At 37.8% G+C, this 20,733-nt stretch overlaps 4 protein-coding genes across 4 annotated transcripts; 2 read left to right on the forward strand and 2 right to left on the reverse strand.

Moving 5' to 3' along the window:
• The first annotated feature begins 1,693 nt into the window (after positions 1-1,693).
• On the forward strand, positions 1,694-7,135 carry ftr82 (finTRIM family, member 82). The gene is made up of 7 exons (XM_079485622.1): positions 1,694-2,565; positions 4,099-4,194; positions 4,576-4,809; positions 5,321-5,480; positions 5,915-5,971; positions 6,083-6,151; positions 6,277-7,135. The coding sequence occupies exons 1-7, from the start codon at positions 1,972-1,974 to the stop codon at positions 6,795-6,797; spliced, it is 1,731 nt and encodes a 576-aa protein (XP_079341748.1). The 5' UTR covers positions 1,694-1,971; the 3' UTR covers positions 6,798-7,135.
• A 1,151-nt stretch (positions 7,136-8,286) lies between these two features.
• Positions 8,287-9,878, forward strand: ift22 (intraflagellar transport 22 homolog (Chlamydomonas)). The gene is made up of 5 exons (XM_079477599.1): positions 8,287-8,591; positions 8,673-8,755; positions 8,827-8,916; positions 9,042-9,244; positions 9,384-9,878. Exons 1-5 carry the CDS (start codon positions 8,556-8,558, stop codon positions 9,530-9,532), a joined length of 561 nt encoding a protein of 186 aa, XP_079333725.1. The 5' UTR covers positions 8,287-8,555; the 3' UTR covers positions 9,533-9,878.
• atp5l (ATP synthase, H+ transporting, mitochondrial F0 complex, subunit g) lies at positions 9,869-15,364 on the reverse strand. Its single transcript, XM_079477610.1, has 3 exons — positions 14,631-15,364; positions 14,010-14,170; positions 9,869-10,077 (listed from the first exon to the last, which is right to left on the reverse strand). Exons 1-3 carry the CDS (start codon positions 14,680-14,682, stop codon positions 9,979-9,981), a joined length of 312 nt encoding a protein of 103 aa, XP_079333736.1. The 5' UTR covers positions 14,683-15,364; the 3' UTR covers positions 9,869-9,978.
• Positions 15,365-17,043: 1,679 nt separating this feature from the next.
• Positions 17,044-19,901, reverse strand: nherf4b (NHERF family PDZ scaffold protein 4b; the record flags this gene model as incomplete). The annotated part of the gene is given in 12 exon segments (XM_079471368.1): positions 17,044-17,127; positions 17,131-17,199; positions 17,505-17,564; positions 17,568-17,654; positions 17,658-17,720; positions 17,803-17,999; positions 18,101-18,305; positions 18,393-18,529; positions 18,746-18,950; positions 19,084-19,295; positions 19,557-19,618; positions 19,888-19,901. Coding segments are annotated over 12 exon segments (1,395 nt in total).
• Between the last annotated feature and the right edge of the window lie 832 nt (positions 19,902-20,733).

Genomic DNA, 20,733 nt, shown 5'->3' on the forward strand with positions numbered 1-20,733 from the left:
CTCCTGGAATCTGATCAACTCTGGGAAAAGAAACTGGCTTATCAGAAACAAGACCAAATAAGGAAAGAGGTGAAACTATTTATGAAGTGATGCAATATGTGTGTATTGGGCAGAGCTAACAGCAGAGCCGTTTGTAACCAATCAGCATGTGATTGGTGTCAGTTTCTATCAGTCAGGCGTCACCTGCGCTCTGATCAATCTTTAAATATCAATCTTTTTCAAAATGCTTATTGTACGGTAATGATCACTCCAATTTAATTTTGAAATACATCTTTATGTCACATTTTAGGTATTCATGACACCAATTGTCACATTCAGTTGATTCATATACTTTAAATACATGGAAAAAGCATTATGTCATTCATTCAACATTAGCTTTTTTAATTTATTTGTTGTCGGTTTGGACAAGGAATCTGCTAAATGCTTGAAAATAAGTGTCGTATCGCTGTTCATGTGTTGTTGGAACGCAGAGGAGAACACAAAAATAGGGAGGTTTTTTTTATGATTAATGTCCATACTTATCACAGCTTATTATGTAAACCATATTTAAAACTACTTGTAAGTCGCTTTGGATAAAAGCCAAATGAATAAAAATTTACTCATGAATGACTCCTAGACTTCTGCTCACTGCTTATTACTCACTTGTATCTGAAACAGGATTATACTACATTCAGAAGAGGTGTGTGTTTGATTTGTCATGTCACAAGATTATAGCCAAGGTACAAGACTGCTTACCACATGCTGTGTTACACATCCATGCTCACATCATTCTATACATTGCAAATACTTCACATTTTTTGCCACACCCACCAAAACAATTTTTTACTAGCAAAAACTAACGACAAACTAAAATGTAATTTTAGTGGTTTGATATATTTTCACAAACGTGATTAATATTGTTTGTTTCTCTTATGCCACACCCACTTAAAACAAAATGATGACATATTTTATGTCTGCAACACCCAATCCAGTTTAACTGGCCTTAGTTCATACATTCAGACGCTTCCATATCAGATCAAACACATTACACATTGAATGTCACTAGTGTTTGTCTAGTGTTGTGAGCAAATAAAAGTCATTGGTGTGTTGAAGACAGTTTCAAGGCTATAAATATAACAGAAAGACCTTAGTTATATAGACGAGTATATTACAGAGTGAAATACATCATGTTTTAATGCAAAACTTCATGACTTCATTCTGTTAGTTTTAAAGGAATAAAAAATGAAATTCAATCACCCTTTACTCATGTCAGTACTGTGTGACTTACTTTTCTCTGAAGAAAAATAAATATATTTTGAAGAATGTTGGCAACCCATTGGCTTCCATTCTATGGACACAAAACCACTTAGACAAAATATCTTCTTTCGTGTTCCACAGAAGTCATAAACAGATTTGGAACAACATGAGGGTGAATGTAAATGGCTAATTATTAACAGATATTGGTTGTAGGGTAACCTGGAATACTTGCCCTTTAGCTAATAGCTAAACAAAACTCAGTCTGTGTAGTGTGAGAGCGCTTTCATGTTTAAGTTTCATCTTGGATGGTCCTGCTTTCTTTGTACAACAATTCATTCATTCTCAACTGTACCTTTCTTCTTCGATGTCTTTCACTCCACCCCCTTGCCCCTCCCCTCGCCCATTCTCTGTCTCTCTCACCCACTATATGTCTCTCTCTCAAGCCTCCTGCCGTCCTGGCTCAACCAGTTTATCAGAGCTGGGTTGTGCTCTAATCTTTCTCTGTCGTTGTCCCTCCCATCCTTCCCCTCTCTCTCTCACACACACTCGCTCTCGCACACACTCCCACAGTACAAAGGGGAGGGTTTTCCTTCCTTTAATTAATAACCTGTGGAATTCAGAATTTCAAGGCTGTCCGTAGTAAAACATCATCCGTGCAGAGCTCTGCGTCTCTCTCTTTTCCTTCTCTCACATCTAGCAGAGATTTCAGACGTTATTTAGTATAGGTGAGTTAAAATGATGGCTGAACAAATATCTTCAGACTACTTCAACTGCTCTCTATGTACGGAGCTACTGAGGGACCCGGTGGCGATTCCATGCGGCCACAGCTTCTGCATGGACTGTATTAGCGGATACTGGAATGAAGCTGACTACACAGGCATCTACGTATGCCCTCAGTGTCGGATCACGTTTACCCAGAGACCCGTCCTGAGGCCAAACGCTACCCTCACCAAAGTTGCAGAGAAGATCAAGAAGACAGGCTTGAACCTCAATTTGATGCCAGCCAGCAACGGAAGCTACGCCGGCCATGGAGATGTTCCTTGCGACTTCTGCACTGGTAAAAAACTTAAGGCTGTCAAGTCTTGCCTCAACTGCCTTGCCTCTTACTGCGAAAAACACCTGAAGCCTCACTACGAGTCTACCACATTCAAGAGACACAAGCTGGTGGATGTACTGCTTAACCTGGACCGTAAAATCTGCCCTCAGCACCAGAAGAGCCTGGAGTTGTTCTGTCGTACGGACCAGATGTGTATTTGTGCCATCTGTACTGTCAGCGAGCACAAAGGGCATGACATCGTCTCAGCCGAAGCAGAAAGGAGTGAAAAACAGGTAAGGAAAGCTGTTAGCTGTAATATTTCATATGCTATTAATATAGTTACATAGAAATGTAACCACTGGGATATCGAGAGGCTACATTAGTGAGCATCCATTGTTTGTTCTCCTTCTTGAGATTGATTAGGGTAAAGGTGTTCTATTGTGGAACATTAAAAAACTGCTTAGAAATGTTGAGGATACACAGTATAACCGGTTCTGTTATCGCAAAACATGCTGGGCAACATCATTACAAAGAAACATGGATTGGCAAAAATATAGATTTGACTTTGAAAAAAAAAACAGATTGAAAGACAGTCGAGCACTTAATGAAACAGATTCCTCAATAAAACTCTTGAGATATGCTACAGGGTGTGTTCCTTTACAACGTGCGATTCAGAGGTTAAGTGAATAAAAGTTGTTCTGGCATGCTTTCTGGAAAACTCTGTTTGTGCTGTGAGAGAAATAAATGTTATGAGCTACGAGGGATGGGAAACAGGGCAGGTCTGGATTCTGGTGTGGGGTGAGGCAGGTCCCACGAAGGAATGCGAGATGGAGAAATTCAGGCGGGAGTTTACAGACCCCCACCCAACCCCACACACACACATACTGTACTATCAAGGACAGAGCCTTGTCTTTTTACTAAAGGAATTGAAAAATTGTAAAGCTTGTTGACAGTAATTTCCCAACAATTGGTACATTAAATGTTCCTTAAATACCTGAAAACCTTCAGTGTGAGTCATTGGAAAAAAAAGAACACTGAGGTAACAAAGATTTCACCGAAACTATATATAGATACAGGCTAGATGTTTACAGTTTCATCAGGACAGACCACTGAATAGAAGGAAGACCTTCAAAGGATACAAATTTCAAAGCTTTTCCTTCAATTCATTAAGATTGAATAACCAACGTCTGCGCTCAAGGCAAAGAGGAAGCACAGCTGTTGATGTGTTACTGTTTTGATTAAAATGTCATGGGTATCATTTAGATAATTATATCTGGGGTCTAACACTTATCGCAGGCACTAATTGCTAATTGTTTGTTTGTTCTGTTAAACACAGAAACCCTCATTCGAGATCTCATCTCCTATAGCGCACACACACACACACACACACACACACACACACACACACACACACACACACACACACTCTTTTTATTCACCCCTCCCCAGATTCTCCACATTCCTTCAAGCTTATCTTGAAGAATGGTTCGGTGAGCTTGGCGAGGGGTTTCTTCAAAACCCCCTTTTCTTTCTCCTAAAGAGTCGAGCGTGTGCACCTTGAAACGTGTCTCTGACAAGCAGACCCAGCTAGTTTTACATTCCTGGCATGATTAACATTCCCCTCGCTTTTGAAAGATAAAAGCATCCATTCTTTAAATTGCGGTTAAACGTATAACACACAGTTAATGTACATCAAGATTTGTGACATGGGAGGATAAACACTGCTTTAGAAATGCATTATCAGTCAGAAAGATCATTAGCAATGATAGAGATGTTTGCATAAAAATAGTCTAATGTATGTTTTTCTTTTTCTTTTGTCTGGACAGAAACTTCTTGGAGTATCACAAGCAGAGATCAAACAAAAATGCCAGCAGAGGACCAAAGAACTGGAGGAACTAAAAACAGATGTGGATTCCCTGAAAGTATGTTTCAGACCTTATGCAATAGCTCGATACTAGCACTGCTCTTATCAAAGCCACACAGAAACACATTAGACCAAATCAGATCATAAACGGATACATTGTTATCTGGGCAAAGGTGATTTTTGGCACAATAACTTTTATCTGTTAAGTCACTCTGTAACTGTTTCAATCTGGAAAAGCAAACAGTCCTTGAAACTGGCCATAATTGTTCTCTAGTTGATCATAAAGTAATCCAGATGTTAGGTCTATAGATAATGTGCTGACACATCCAGTTGCTTTTTGATTGCAGTAATTCTTATGACTTGGGCTCAACCAAAATCTACTCTTGAATAAGCTTTTATACAAAAAAAGAGAGACACTCAATTTTTGATTCATTTTTAGAGTTCTGCACAAAGAGCGATGGTCGAAAGCAAAAAGATGTTTGATGAAATGATTACCTCTATTGAGAGGATGAGGTCAGAGGTCACCAAACTGATCAACATCAATGAGAAGGCAGCGTTCAGTCAGGCTGAAGGACTCATGGAGCGACTGGAGCAGGAGATTGATGAACTGAAAAAGAAAGAGACTGGACTGAAACAACTTTATAGCACTGAGGATCATATCCACTTCTTACAGGTATGACTGATTGTTAAGGATTGTTAAAGGGATACTCCACCCAAAAATGGAAATTCTGTCATGAATTACTCACCCTCTAGTTGTTTCAAACATGTATAGATTTCTTTGTTCGGTTGAACACAAAGAGAGATATTTGGAATAATGTCAGCAAATAACAGTTCTGAAGCATCATTAACGGCGATAGTAGAATTTTTTTTAATTGTAGTCAAAAATGCCCCAGAACTGTTTGTTTTCCTACATTCAACACAACCAAAAAATTACTAAAAAATAATTGCTACTATGGCAGTTAATGGTGCCTCAGAACTGTTGGTTGCTAACACAATTCCAAAATATCTCCATTTTTGTTCAACCAAACAAAGAAATGTATACATGTTTGGAACAACTAGAGGTTGAGTGAGTTTTTGGGTGGAGTATCCTTTTAACTGATAAGAGCGATACCTGGATCTAGCTAATGGATAAAATGTAACAATCCACACGTTGTCCCAAGATAAATGTTTCTCTTTTTCAACAGAATTTCAATTATCTCTGCACCCCAACTGATGACGGATTCATTCCCAAAGTGTCTCTGAACCCCGACTTCTCCTTCAGTGCAGCCAGGAAAGCCGTGGCGGAGATCAAAGAGAGACTGGAAGAGTTGGGCAAAGAGGAACTGCGAAAGATCTCAAAATCAGGTAAGAGGACACATAGCAATGCATATAAGGCACATACAAACAGTAGTTGGAGTGTGAAATTGCTTTTGCTTGCTTATTTTAGCACATATTAAATCTAATCTCTGAGCAAGCTATGGGAATTTAAATGAGGAAATGACCGATTATTCTGGTACATACTAGAGTTTGAAGTTATCAACAAGGTCTAAATGTGATTATGTTTGGAATCTAAACATAGCTCCGCTCTGTTCCCAATTCACAGAGCAAGGTTCAAATAACAAACAAAACAGTGATTCTGTTTGGATCAAACAAGTAGCTAGTGCACAATTTTATTCTGAGACTGTGATAACAATAGGATGTTGTGATTTCCCAAGATCTGCTAGCATTAACATTACAGTAACATACTGTAAACAAAGATTTCCTGGTTTTCAACATATCTGTTCATTCTCTGTTTATAGTGAATGAAGTACCTGTGTACACTGTAGAGAACCGCTCCAAGGAGAAAAGTATCAGAGGTAAGACAAAGCAATGGATAAAATGCTTGTCTATATATCCTTTGCTACCGGATATAGATATTAAAGATATAAAAGAAATATAATGAAATTTGTGTTTTTCTATGTGTTCAGTCAAGGAGGTCCATACAGTGGACAGTGCACCTCCGGCAGAACCCAAAAGCAGATCTGAATTTCTTAAATGTAAGTATCTAGGCACCATAAAAGCCTTTCCTTCTGTGGTTTCATCACATTTCCCTTCTCTAACATTACACGGTTCTGTTATTAGCAACCCATTAACGCTGCCTTTGTTTTTGTGCTATTTCCAGACTACTGTCAGCTCAGACTAGACCCCCACACAGCACATAAAGAGCTATACTTGTCAGAAGGAAACAAGAAGGTGATCAGAACCCGGGACCTACAGCCATACTCAGATGGTCCAGAGCGCTTTGACAGCTTTGCCCAGGTGCTCTGTCGTGACGCCCTGTCGGGTGGACGTTTCTACTGGGAAATTGAGTGGAGTGGGGAATTCTCCATTGGAGTAGCATATAGGGGCATTAGCCGTAAGGGTAAAGGTTCCCTGTGCTTGCTGGGCTACAATGATAAGTCTTGGAGCCTCCTTTGCTCTGACTCAGGGTACTCTGCCTGGCATAACAGGGTTGACAAGGCAGTTAGCGGCCCTCACTCATCAAGAATAGGGGTCTTTCTGGACTATTCTGCAGGGATTTTGGCCTTCTATAGTATTGGTGAAACAATGACACGTTTGTATCGTTTTGAGGCCACATTCACTGAGCCTGTCTATGCTGGCTTTGGGGTTGGAACGTCAGTCAAGATCTGCCAATTAAAATGAACACAAAATGAGATTTTTATAAAGAGTCCAACATGAAAGACAGATATTTTTGTTCTTTATTTTATTAGTTTATATTTTTTACTCTTCCTTATGTGTTTGATGCAATTTATCAGCTGTCATTTAATCAACTTTATTAAGGATCTGAAGGAATTATTGTCTCGCTAAGGAACCTATGTTTATCTGGACGCTTAAAGGAAGAAAATGATTCCTTAACAATGCCACAATCTGCTTTTTTAAATTAATATAATCTTTGTGTGTATTCAAAAGCAAGAGATGTAAAATGACCTGAAATTATTCAACAATGACCTCTTCATATTTCAATAAAATTGTATTCTTGTAAAACACCCGGGCTCCGTCATTTTCAGTATTAAAATACCAACTATCCCTCTTGTTTCTTGATAACTGTTTGACATTACATCCAGAAACGTATAAAGTAGCAAGAACAGTTCAAGATTACAAGAGACCACTTACATTGAAATCGAATTGAATTCCCCAGGGGGGGATTTGTGTTGGACTCAAGGTGTTTACATTGACAAAAACTTTCATAACAAATTCATCAATACAAAATACAAATAAATAAATAGCAACACACGTTCATCATTTAACATTTTGATTGAAATAATCATGCTTAATGCTTAATAATCCTGCTTAGGTATAAAAGACTTCTTAAAACGATAATGTCTTAAGCATTTCTGTCTGTATTGTGGCCATGCCAGTCCAGTTTGGGTTAAGTTTCAACAGAAACAAACCTCACGAATGATCAATCACCCAACCTCAACGTGAAAGACTCCCAAGCAAGTTGTGAAATCAAGCTTATTCCATCATATTAATTCTTAACTGATTCCAAAACACGTTAAAACATGATGTTTAAACATGGGTAGTACTCGTTTTCGTTGCAGTAGGCCTATTAAGAATTTGCAAACATTGCATATTTTTGTTATTTTGTCCCGTTTTCCGCATGAATGCCAAAATGTGGTTATTTGGAAGAAAAAACTAAAAATGTGGTCACTAGCCCACAGAATGAAATAAAATTATCATTTTAGTTAAATACGTACCTATAAATGGAAAGTTCGGAAAAACGTCAAATAATTCTGAAATGGTCTTTTATCCGCGGCTGAACATCCTGAGTACACTGCCCCCTATTGGAGATTTGCTTACATTGGGTTGTTCACTAGTAGCCTACGCAAATAAATGAATACATATCCCGATCAAATGTTCATCCGCTAAAACAGACATACCGACTTAATTAGATCAATTATTAAGGACTACAAGCCAGCTGCTGTGATTAAATCTGAACTAAAACTGAATTTCGAATATCTGCTAGAAATATTAAAATATGCATACATGTTTTTAAATATAACATTTTGTTTCGAGCTTTTGATTTTCTATCGTTTTACAAAATCTGAATTTTATTTTCAATAATACACACCTAGTGGGAGAAAATAATCAGTAATCAAACTTTGCGAATCGGCGGCTGCCTTTTTAAGTTACTCAATTTACTCTACATCAACAATCGCCCTGGAAACGAGATGTTTATGTAAGCCACGAGCTTGCCTTTTCCTCAACGCGCTTCATCTAGCAACATATGTATATGGAGAAACATCACGCTGATTTGACAGTTCTCACGCTTTAATCAACATTATTTTTACATACCATACAACAATTCTATTAGCTTGCTTGCTAACTAGCTAGATGTGCCAATAGTACGACAGGGCAAAAATCTGTCTCGTCTTACCTTTTACTCTCGATACTTGGAAGATGAAGTTGAAAATACTATTAATTGGACCAAGCGAGGTAAAATCGCTATGTTTAATTTTAATCTGATGCTATGTATTGTGATGAAAGTCGAAATCTACAATATCTTAATTTTGACAGTGTGGAAAAACAGCACTGGCTAATTTTCTCTCCGATACAACGGAAACAATCGGGGGCGATTATAGTCCAACACAGGGCGTAAGGTAAATTGAATATGCTTTTTTGCTATACACATTTTATTGCAGTGGTTTAATTTGAATACTTCCTTCTTTAGGATACTTGAGTTTGAATCCCAAAATCTATCCAATGGCAACAAACATTCATCATGTGAGGTGGAACTGTGGGATTGTGCAGGAGATTTTAAGTATGTTGATAAAATATAGACCACTTTTGTTAATTACTCTAGCTGTGTATTGTTTAGTTTTTTAAATCGTGTCCAAACATTCTCACTTTTTGAAATTCGATTTAATACGGTATGCATGCTCACAGGTTTGAATCATGCTGGCCGGCTTTGATGAAAGAATCCAATGGAGTGGTTATAGTATTCAACCCAGATGTGCCCAGCCATTTGAAGGAAATAGAGACTTGGCATTCTACAATCATCTCCTCTCAGGGGTTACTGGAGACCCAGTGCCTGTTGATAGCACACCATAAACCAGGAAGAGGGTCTGACACTGTCCGCCCATCATTAGGTACTGAAACAGTTTTGGCAGTATTTTATAGTAACTTCAACCTGATTAGGTCCTGAAAATAATGTACTGTTGTAAAGTTCACTATTATTAGGAAAGTAACAATACAGTTTTTAAAGTAAATTTATTTTCTTCTCCATAGCCTCAAAGCTGAGCAAACTACCTCTTATTAACTCAAATCTTGAGGAAGATCCTGAAGACGTCCGTCAAGAGTTTCACAAATATTTGGGAAATGTTCTGCGGATGTTGTCAGAAAATCAGGAACGTGAAGAGATGTCAATTATTACATAATCGGAATATCTGTACTAGACTGAATCTATATCACAAAATATACATTGTGTACATAATATACATATGGTTTAAAAACGTTTGTGGTATCTCTTCTATTAGTCATATTCTTGAATATATATAATCACTTTCCATCAAACGTTTTACTATGTTTATTAATGTAGTGGTGTGTTGACCTTTACTACAAGAATCAAGTGGTGCAAAATTCACTATGGAGGACTAGCATTCATCTAATAATTAAAAATCGATCAACATACTCAAGTTAACCAATATCGGAATTAACTCTCAATGTACACAGACTTACATGTTTTAAGTCTCAAGCATAAAGCGCAAAGGCTGTTGTTTCTTTAGTAATTTCCATTTATTTAGTTCCTGGATGCACAGAATTCTGACAATGAAGGGAATAGACAAAGCTCAGAAGAGAACAAGCTAAAAAGGACAGTCCACGTTTATACATCATAGCCTATAAGGCCTCCCTTTCCGATGATCTCCCCGATGTAGAACCACATCAGAACTTCTGTTGCAACAAGTCCATTCCTTAGAGCATCCTGTGGAGACACCAGATAAGTGAAATCAGACATTACTATTAAGCTTATTCAAGAATAAAAAAACAAATAGTAAATTTAATCTATGAGCTTTGTTAAATACAATACTACAGTATTGTTAGAATGGTGCTATTGTGCATTTCCGGACACAGTCCACTGGACCACCAGTGCCATCCATAATTCACTAACACCATAAAAAAACCCTATAAGTGTTTTATTTTCGAAACAAATTAAGGTCGATTGAAGCATATCTTGCTTTGTTGGCACATTTATACATTTAATAGTTAAGCATGTTAAGAAAAAAATTATGTTTAATGTTATTAAACATAATCAGAAATCAATTATTTAGTAAATATATACAGATCAGTGTTCAAAATGATTGTCTAATCTTACCCCGATTCACAACGTAAACTTGAAATAATGATTTAGAATTTATATTGTCGGGTGTAAATTGACTCTTCGCGTCATTACATCCGTTTACACATCAGTAAACAGAAATGTGAGGAACCGGTTAGTTTATAACGTGTGTGTGGATGGCGGTGAAGCAGAGCTGCTGTGGGTGACAGACACTTGTTCATTCTTATAACAGTTGTTTAGAATTTAAATTCTCGGTGGCTGTTTGAAATCAGAAATTTTTTAGAAAGCGATCATTTGTGGAATTTCACATTGTGTTAACATCACAATTTACTGACGCTGAATAAACATCTGGAGAATCACCTATTGTTGATAAAGTAACCTCGCGAGAGTAACCTTGTTACAGCTCCGTGCTAAAGCAAAAGCCAATATTGAGAGTTGGCTCTGACATCTGAAAGGATTGCATTAATGGCTTTATCTGCCGAACAGGTAAGACATCACTATACTGATTTATTTCGTGAAATCTTCGTTTCATTTAGTCAGAAATATACAGTGAGGGAAATAATTATTTAATCCCCTACTGATTTTAAGTTTCCCTGCTTACAAAGAAATGAAGGGTCTATACATTTTATTGTGGGTTTATTTTAACTGATAGAAACCGAATATCAAAAATCAGGGGGGAAAGGTTATAAATTGATTGGCATTTCAGTCAGAGAAATAAGTATTTGATCCCTACCAACCAGCAAGAATTCTGGCTCCACAGATTGGTTATGTGCTGCACAAACCTTGTAGAGGCTACAGATAGAAGCTTGGTGAGAAGGAGACAACTGTTGGTGCGATTATTTGGAATTAGAAATTCCAAAAATACAAAATAACTATCAATTGCCCTTGATCTGGAGCTCCATGCAAGATTTCGCCAAAGGTGTCAAGTTGATCATGAGAAATGTTAAAAATCTGCTCAGTACTACGCAGAAGAAGCTTGTTAATGATTTCAAGACCGTTGGGACCACAGTTAGCAAGCAAACCATTGGTAACACACTATGCCACAATAGATTGAAATCCTGAAGCACCCGAAAGGTCCTCCTTCCCAAGGCGGCCTATCTGGCTCATCTGAAGTTTGACAATGGACATCAAAAGGATTCAGAAAAGGCTTTGAAGAAAGTGCTGCAAGACCAAAATTAAGTGCCTTTTTGGAGGGAAAGAAATGCTGACTATGACTCCAAGAACACCATCCCTACAGAGAAGCACAGTATTGGAAACAATACTTTAGGGCTTTCTCTGCTACGGGTAGAGGATGACTAAACTGCATGGAGGGTCTGAGAGAAGGGCCCATGTACCGTAAAATCTTGGACGAGAACCTCCTCCCCATAAGTAGATCACTGAAGATGGGTCGTGGATGTTTCTTTAACATGACAAAGACCCAAAACATATTGCCAAGACAACCAAACAGTGGCTTAAGGAGAAGCACATTGCATGTCCTAGCCAGTCTCTAGACCATAGTCCTATAGAAAATCTGTGAAGGAGGCTAACTCCAATTTGCGGAGGACCAGCCAAGAAACTTTTCAGATTTACAGAAGAGTGGACTAAAATAGGGCTGCAACAACGAATCGATAAAATCGATAAAAATCGATTATTAAAAATGTTGGCAACGAATTTCATTATCGATTCGTTGTATCGCGCGACATGTTTGAGTGGCGTGAGCGTGGCGTTTCTGTTGCGTGTCAGCTCTGTGGCGGCTGCGTCGTGTTTTCTGTATCTTTGCACACCAGCACCGTGCCTGACGCGGCGCTGGCGCGCTGCTGCTGCTAAAGGTGACATAGAGGGAGGCCGCCGACAGACAAGGGTCTTGTATTCACGACAAGTTTAAACTTTTTTCACATAACCTACACCTTCCAAAATCCGAAAAATGAGTAAGTAGGCTGTCTGTTTATTTAAATAACATTTCCAAATGTTTTGTAGCTTTATTACCTGATGTTGGACCGTCACTCAGATGACACACTAGACTACGTTGTTATTAGTGTGTCATATTTTTTTCCATTTTAAATCACATTGTTAAGAGCATAAAAAACAAAAATAATTCAGTCACCAATACATTTTGGGGTTTAATACGAACCACAATTCGTATTAAGATGATTCTCAGATATGTTATTAAAGATGTAACGTAATCAATTGATGCACGAGTTTACTTTATGCAATATGTGTTTAAGATGGACATAAATTAATATTCCCATTCAATGCAATGTATCTTTCCATTGGATATAGCCTAAGCATTTTCTTGGAGGAAGATTTTATGGAAAAAAGTAGTTAATTGGAGTATTCATTTGCAACATTTTAGTAATAATATCTCATACTTAATAGGAATATTAATGTATAATTTATTTCAATATTCACTTGTTGTTTCTCCAAAAATGCATTATAAACATGATTTAAGTCCTGATGTTTTCTACAGTGGACATGTAAACCCCGTAACGTGTAGATGTTGGTTTAATGAAATTCAATTTGAAAATACGTTCAAATAAATGATGATTAGCTTTCAAACATCAAAATGGCATTCATTAATATGTATTCGTGTACAAAATTACATATAAACATCTTTTCCTATTCTATTTTGCCTGGAAACGCTTCAAACACGCTTGCGTGTCTCGTGAAAAATAGGCGTCGATTCAATTCCTAGCATGCACGCGTTTTCCGTGCGGCTCGTCTCACGCAGGCAGTGTGCAAGCTCTAACCTGTTAACATGGGAGCCGATTTAAAAACGGTCACGCCAGGCTTCTGAGACGCTCACGCCACGCATCTAGTGTGTCACAGGACTAAAAAAAGTTGATCGCGCCGCGCAGCATAGCGGAGAAAAAATAAATTAAAAAAGCAGAGCGGAGATAGAGGAAAGACCATCAGAGAGACCCGAAAAAATTCCAGAAAAAAACAGCAAACCATGAGAGGCTTCTTGATGGGAAATGCATCATGTAAACCACAGCCAGCTGTAATAATAATATAATAAGTAATAATAAAGCTTTTGAAATATGTTTTGCAATGTCAGTTCTATTTTTCAATAAAGGGTTGAAAATGAATGCTTTTAAAAATTTGTATCCGATTCATCGATTAATCGAACAAATAATCGACAGATTAATCGATTATTAAAATAATCGTTAGTTGCAGCTCTAGACTAAAATGTATCCTGACACATGTGCAAACCTGGTGACCAACTATCAGAAATGTCTTACCTCTGTGCTTGCCAACAAGGGTTTCTCCACCAAATACAAAGTTATGTTTTGCTCATTATTGTGTGACAAACTTAATTTTTCATATAATAATCTTAAAAAAGGAAAATATTGCTGCCCAGTCTGTGGAAACCCAGCTAGTCATTTTTTACTATATTATGAGGATGATTTTTATATAGAAAACAGTTAAACATTTTGTGAAAACATAACCTTGATATCTTTGAGTAAGGCAAAGACTGAAATAATAATTAAATTAATGGTTGAAAACAAACGTTGATCCCCCTACTGCGTTTTTATATTTTGACACTTTACCATGTTTTTAGTACAGACTGGGTCACAATTGTTTAAAGAATGTATACTGACCCTGACTGTGGTCTGACCGAGCCGTCCTGACTGGAAGCCCTTGAGGAGATCTTGGACACCGCTGATGGCCTTGGGAATCTCTGCAGGGCTTGGTGGCACCAGCTCCACACGGGCGTAATACCAGAATGTGGATAGCCGGGGTTTGGAGAAGTTCACAGCGGCTTCAAAATTAAAATACAGGTTATTAATAATTACAACAACATAAAAAACATATACCATATTAAACAGACGTTTATATAAACTAAATGATTAATCGAAAATCATGTAATATCAATTATATTTCAACTCAGAGCATGCAACGACTTATTGTCATAGCCACTGTCAACTGCACCGTACTCTAGGGCGAGCGAAGCATGAGAATGAATTGATAGCTAGATGAACACTAAAACAAGCTGAACATAAATAAAGTGTCTAGATTAATTTACTCCACCGTGTGTATTCAACATCGATGGATTATTACAGCTGTGTAACGTAAACTGATAATTTTTTTAAGATCGAATAAATGCATGTTTTCCTCATACCTGCGGCCTGTTCCACTAGAATCCGCGATCAAAAACATGTCACTCGAACAAATAAAGAGGTCTAAAACCTAATACATTATTTAAATATAAATATCCTTACCCCCGACCAACGTTGGTACTTTAGACACTAGTTTCTGAACTGCCTGGGCCATGTTTAGCGTTCCTGTGATGGTTTATCCGCCGCTACTCTCTTAACAAACCGAGGCCCTTCAAGCGAATGTCACCTCCAGCGAAAGACCCTGCAAACTAGGAGGCACAATATATGCCTGACGAAAATTTCGGTCAAGCCTATAAATACACCTGTGTAGATTATATATCATACTGTTGAATATAAAATGTAATGTTTTATGAACATATAAATTAAGTATAAAATGAAATATTTGCAAAGTGTACGCCCGGATTAAATTAAATGCGTACAAAAAAAGGACGGCATAAAACCGTCGACTATAGTGTATGTATGTGCTCCCAATGGCGCAGATCTTTGGCGCAGAATGAAAGGCTCATCCTGTCATTAAATGTCAGTTGGATAAGAATTACTATAAACACTCTCTGAAAATAAATAATAAGTTCCTTAAATAAAATATATATTGCGAGATATATATCTGAGTTACTCAGGCTAATTAATATCTTGTATCATTTTCAGGCTGAAATATGTTATTTGGTAGCCTAAATTAAAATAAAATAAAATTCATATTTTGTGATTTATAATATTCATCATACATACATAGTCATATTTTAAATTTTTATTTTGTTTATTAAATAGATCTTCTTTGATTAACACTACTTAAAAATACATTAATTCACATTTTTAAGAAGAAACATATTTTGCATCAGAATGAATGCGGAAACGACATTACTTATATATATATATATATATATATATATATATATATATATATATATATATATATATGGCTATACTTATGGTGAAAGTAGCCTAAATGTGGAATAAACAGAACACCCATAAATTCTCATCAAACATTTGATGTTTCACGTAAGGGATCATGTGCAGGCAGCCGGTTGTTATTGCAGAAATAAGCCCCATTAAATTGGTTAAATATAATTCATAAGTTTCATATTCATATCATCAACATTATCAGACATTTCAGTCCACCTGAAACAGATAGTAAAGGAATTCATATTAATAAAGGAGTGCATGAAATTAACACTAGCTTTTCCCAAAAACACTCACAATGCATTATATAATTCATTGTTTATGATTGTACACCCACCTAAAGGATTATATTAGGATAATTCAATTTCTCATTAATGCAATTATCTAATCAACCAATCACATGGCAGTTGCTTCAATGAATTTAGGGGTGTGGTCCTGGTCAAGACAATCTCCTGAACTCCAAACTGAAAGTCAGAATTGAAAAGAAAGGTGATTTAAGCAATTTTGAGCATGGCATGGTTGTTGGTGCCGGACAGGCCGGTCTGAGTATTTCACAATCTGCTCAGTTACTGGGATTTTCAAGTACAACCATTTCTAGGGTTTACAAAGAATGGTGTGAAAAGGGAAAAACATCCAGTATGCAGCAGTCCTGTGGGCGAAAGTGCCTTGTTGATGCTAGAGGTCAGAGAAGAATGGGCCGACTGATTCAAGCTGATAGAAGAGCAACTTTGACTGAAATGTCCACCCGTTACAACCGAGGTATGCAGCAAAGCATTTGTGAAGCCACAACACGAACAACCTTGAGGCAGATGGGCTACAACAGCAGAAGACCCAACCGGGTACCACTCATCTCCACTACAAATGGGAGAGGCTACAATTTGCACAAGCTCACCAAAATTGGACAGTTGCAGACTGAAAAAATGTTGCCTGGTCTGATGAGTCTCGATTCAGATGGTAGAGTCAGAATATGGCTTCATCTGAACATGGATCCACCATGCCTTGTTACCACTGTGCAGGCTGGTGGTGGTGGTGGTGTAATGGTGTGGGGGCTGTTTTCTTGGCACACTTTAGGCCCCTTAGTGCCAATTGGGCATTGTTTAAATGCCACGGCCTACCTGTGCATTGATTCTGACCATGTCCATCCCTTTATGACCACCATGTACCCATCCTCTGATGGCTACTTCCAGCAGGATACTGCACCATGTCACAAAGCTTGACTCATTTCAAATTGGTTTCTTAATCATGACAATGAGTTCACTGTACTAAAATAGCCCCCACAGTGACCAGATCTCAACCTAATAGAGCATTTTTGGGATGTGGTGGAATGGGAGCTTCGTGCCCTGGATGTGCATCCCACAAATCTCCATCAACTGCAAGATGCTATCTTATCAATATGGGCCAACATTTCTAAAGAATGCTTTGAGCACCTTGTTGAATCAATGCAATGTAGAATTAAGGCAGTTCTGAAGGCGAAAGGGGGTCAAACACAATATTAGTATGGTGTTCCTAATAATCCTTTAGGTGAGTGTATATACAGCCTATATCATACCACAGAGGTTGCTTGTTTTTTTTAAGCTGTTATTGGTTTTCCATTCATCTTCAGCAACTCATAAACTGCTCAATCTACTACTAGTAAAGGAAGAGATCTTCCTCCACTCTTTACACATAAGATCACATCCTCCAAAGTCTCATTCTCCATATTCTATCCATTCACCTCTGCCACCGCTTCACCCTGCAGGAGACCAGAACCTCCCCCTGGGCCTCCTGCTGTTACCTAAACAGCATGAAATAACACACCATGGTAATAATATGGTTGAAATATATATGCTATGTATATATACAAATGTATAAACCATACCTAGACTATTTTATACAGATAGGCCTATAGATTTGACGTATATACAAAATAATGAGGATTGTTTGAAGTCATTCCAGGTGTATAATTCAGAGAAGAATACCCACAGATAGTGCTGTTTAGTCCAGATCAAAGCTTAATTCTATCCTGGAAATCAGCCCAAATCCTATCTGAGGTAAGTATTTTCTAAAGACTGACTTGTCAATGAAAGGACTTCATTGTACCTGGCTGTTGAATGTTCCAGGTTTCTGTTGGACACAACCCAAATTGAAGCCAAAGCCAACTCAACATTTCTTTAGAACACACAGTCTAATATAAGGATTGATACGCACATTCGTTTGGGTCTCAACAGGGGGAGCTGTAAGCTCAAGCATTTACTTTTTTTCTGCAGGTCTAGAGGATGAAACATCCAAACAGAACAGCAATGGAGAAAGGCCCAACTGAGAAAAAAAACGACATAATTTTTGGTCACAAAGTGTTATCCTGCTCTCCATTATCTACTTTTTAACTCCGTGAATTTACCTTAGTGTAGAATTCTTTGCCCTGAGGTGGCATGGTTGTGAGGGTGACCAGCTGCCCACTTTGTTTGATTTTGCTGACAACTTCCTCATGATTTAGTGAGTCCATGGACTCCCCATTCACTTCAAGGAGCATCTCACCTTTTTTTATACCACCCAGTTCAGCAGGGCTGCCCTTATCCACCTCACCCAGCATATGGACTGTGTAAACCCAATATAAATATGTAAATATACTAATGTGGACGAATTCCTACAGAAAGTTAAAATGTTTTTGCAGATCAAAATGCTTTTGTATCTCGTACCGCTTTTTCCAGCACCAGCCTTTCCCTGTGTAAGCAGAAGGCCGTACCCCTCAGGCCCCAACCCCAGATGCAGTCTGTGGGGCCGATATGGGATGCTGTCAACATCAGCCATGGATGGCAGAATGGGCCTTTTTCTAAGGGCATAACTTTTTTCACTCTTGCTGTCAATGACCAGCACTGTCACATCATTACTGCTCTTTTTCACCTGGAAATAGAATCACTATTACTATTACTTAACAATCTTGAATAAAGGTTGTTTGAATCTAAAGGAAGACTTTGTAACTTTGCTCACCATTTTGCTGATGGCAGAATGTGTAAGTTCAGAAGCGATGGCACCATTGATCCAAACCAGTCGGTCACCTTTCCTAACTCCTGCCTTTTCTGCAGCACCTCCATTTACCGGGCTTATCATGAATTTGCCTTTCTCACCTAAAGCACAGAAAAACAAACCAAGACAACTATAATTTACTCATTGGAAGGTTGAATCCCATGAAAATTATAAATACTGTTGCTCTGTGTCACTATTAAAACATTACTCGGATTCGTTGGGCCTCCCAACAAGTTGGACATAATAATGTTGTAGGTTGGGCCAGGACTATTATGCATTACATGAAAGTTTGATTTTGAAATATGAAATTTCCTTACCCTCTAAAGGCCGTATTTTGAGGCCCAAGCCAAATGCAGCATTTCTAGTGATGTGGCAGAGGCGAGGAGGCCTCCATCCTTCCCCACGGCTGATTATAGCCAGCTCTTTAAGGTCACGACTCTCAGACACAGCCTGATCATAGACCTGCCCATCCAACACAAGGAAGCATAGGTGTGAACCACTCACCTGAATCATACGGGTCACCTTTAGAGAAATAGAACAAGTTACAAGTAAGTTACAACACTTTACACTTCACAACAAGAATTGTATTTCATGTACTAAAAACAAACTGCATAATAATGACTAAACCCATGAGTCAAAGGTCAAGACCAATCACCTCCTTGTGTTCCATGTTGTCTACAAACATCTCATTGACTTCAAGCAGACAGTCCCCATCCCTGAGCCCACTCCTCTCTGCCACGCCCTGTGAATCTATCTGCCTGATTATATGACCCTTCCTCCCTTTTTCCACTTTCAGATGGAAGCCAAAGGTTTCCCCTTCCTTCCTTTTCAGCACACATACACGTGGAGAGGGATTCAGGGCAGATTCTGTTGGCAAAGATTACAGATAAATTACAAGCTTTTTATGCTTAACTTACATTGCTAAAACATTAATACACAATTTTCTATCTGTGGTGTTTAATTTTTTTTATTCTAATAATAAAATAAACATATGTTATAAATGAATTTCTGAAACCTGATAAAATAACTTGTATGCACCACACTTTATGTACTGTACTTTTAGACTTTAAATAAATAAAATACTTTTGTTTAAATTGTATCACAGTACAAAATATAGATAACACTGACCTGAGTCATCTATCACCATGGCTGGATTGTCGATTCCCTCCTTGGGATTAAAGCAAAAACTCCTTAGTGAACATAAAAGGGGTTTAAGAATCTGTCTTCACCCTCTGATATTGTACACGAATAGCCAATAAGATCCAGTGCATTGCAGTAAAGCAGCCAATATTCTATCCTACAATTTAGATAGTAAAATAAGAGATCTGGTGAAAGCATTGTAGTGTGGTGTGTCTGTGGACGTGCTCTTATCAAACCAGAAGGCAAAAAGTCCAAGCTGAAGAGTCTGAAGGTAAAAGTCTGCCTGTGCGCATTAAAAAGTAATTAAAGCACAACTTACTCTGTCAGTTCCATGCTTTCATCCAGAACTGCAAATGAAGTAATGAGGAAGATAGATTATTATGAAATGGTGAAGATTTCACAGTGAGGCCAACCACACATTCCCGGACAAAATGAGTCAAGAATAGTCATTTTGTATAAAAGATTACAATTTCACCTTGGGTTTTTGTAAACAGACTTTGAGGAAAATTGAACCAAAAAATGGTTGTTGCTCATCTGCTGTCTCCCCCCTTTATAAGTCAGATCTTGATCTGTTCATTTGGTTTTTCTGCTCTAACTGGTAACATGTGATGTTTGTTGGACCACAACTAACTTTGCTTTGGCTAGGCTTTGTTTAAAATCAAGCCTTATAAGGTGACAGTCTCACTGATTTTAGTCATTGCTTGGATCTAAGCTTCAATTGTAGTTTACTGATGGTTAAAATAATAAACACTACAAATACAAAGAACACTTTGCAGGCTAGTTGACCTCTGCCACAATCATAGTCCATTACCCAACAATGATAAATGAAGCTAACACAGTGGCCTTGAGTGAGAATTCACACGCATATCGGACCACGGTGGAGTGAATCTGATTTACAATTACTGTTGACTTTTCCCATCGGTAAAGACAGAGAACCCTGACTAATTCTATAACAACAGTGTCTTTAAAAGCATGGAGATGGTCCTGAATGTTCCTGATGATAATTCGAAATACACATATATTGTATAAATGAATAGTATAAATTACAGCATATTTATAAACGAATTAATTATTAACTAATACTTTAATCATCAGCAGACATTTTATGAGAACACACATACGTTTGATTCTATCACACAAAGAACAAATAGTAGTTTTAAAGTTG

Source organism: Barbatula barbatula (assembly GCF_947034865.1).
Source record: "Barbatula barbatula genome assembly, chromosome: 2".
Taxonomy (NCBI): Eukaryota; Metazoa; Chordata; class Actinopteri; order Cypriniformes; family Nemacheilidae; genus Barbatula; species Barbatula barbatula.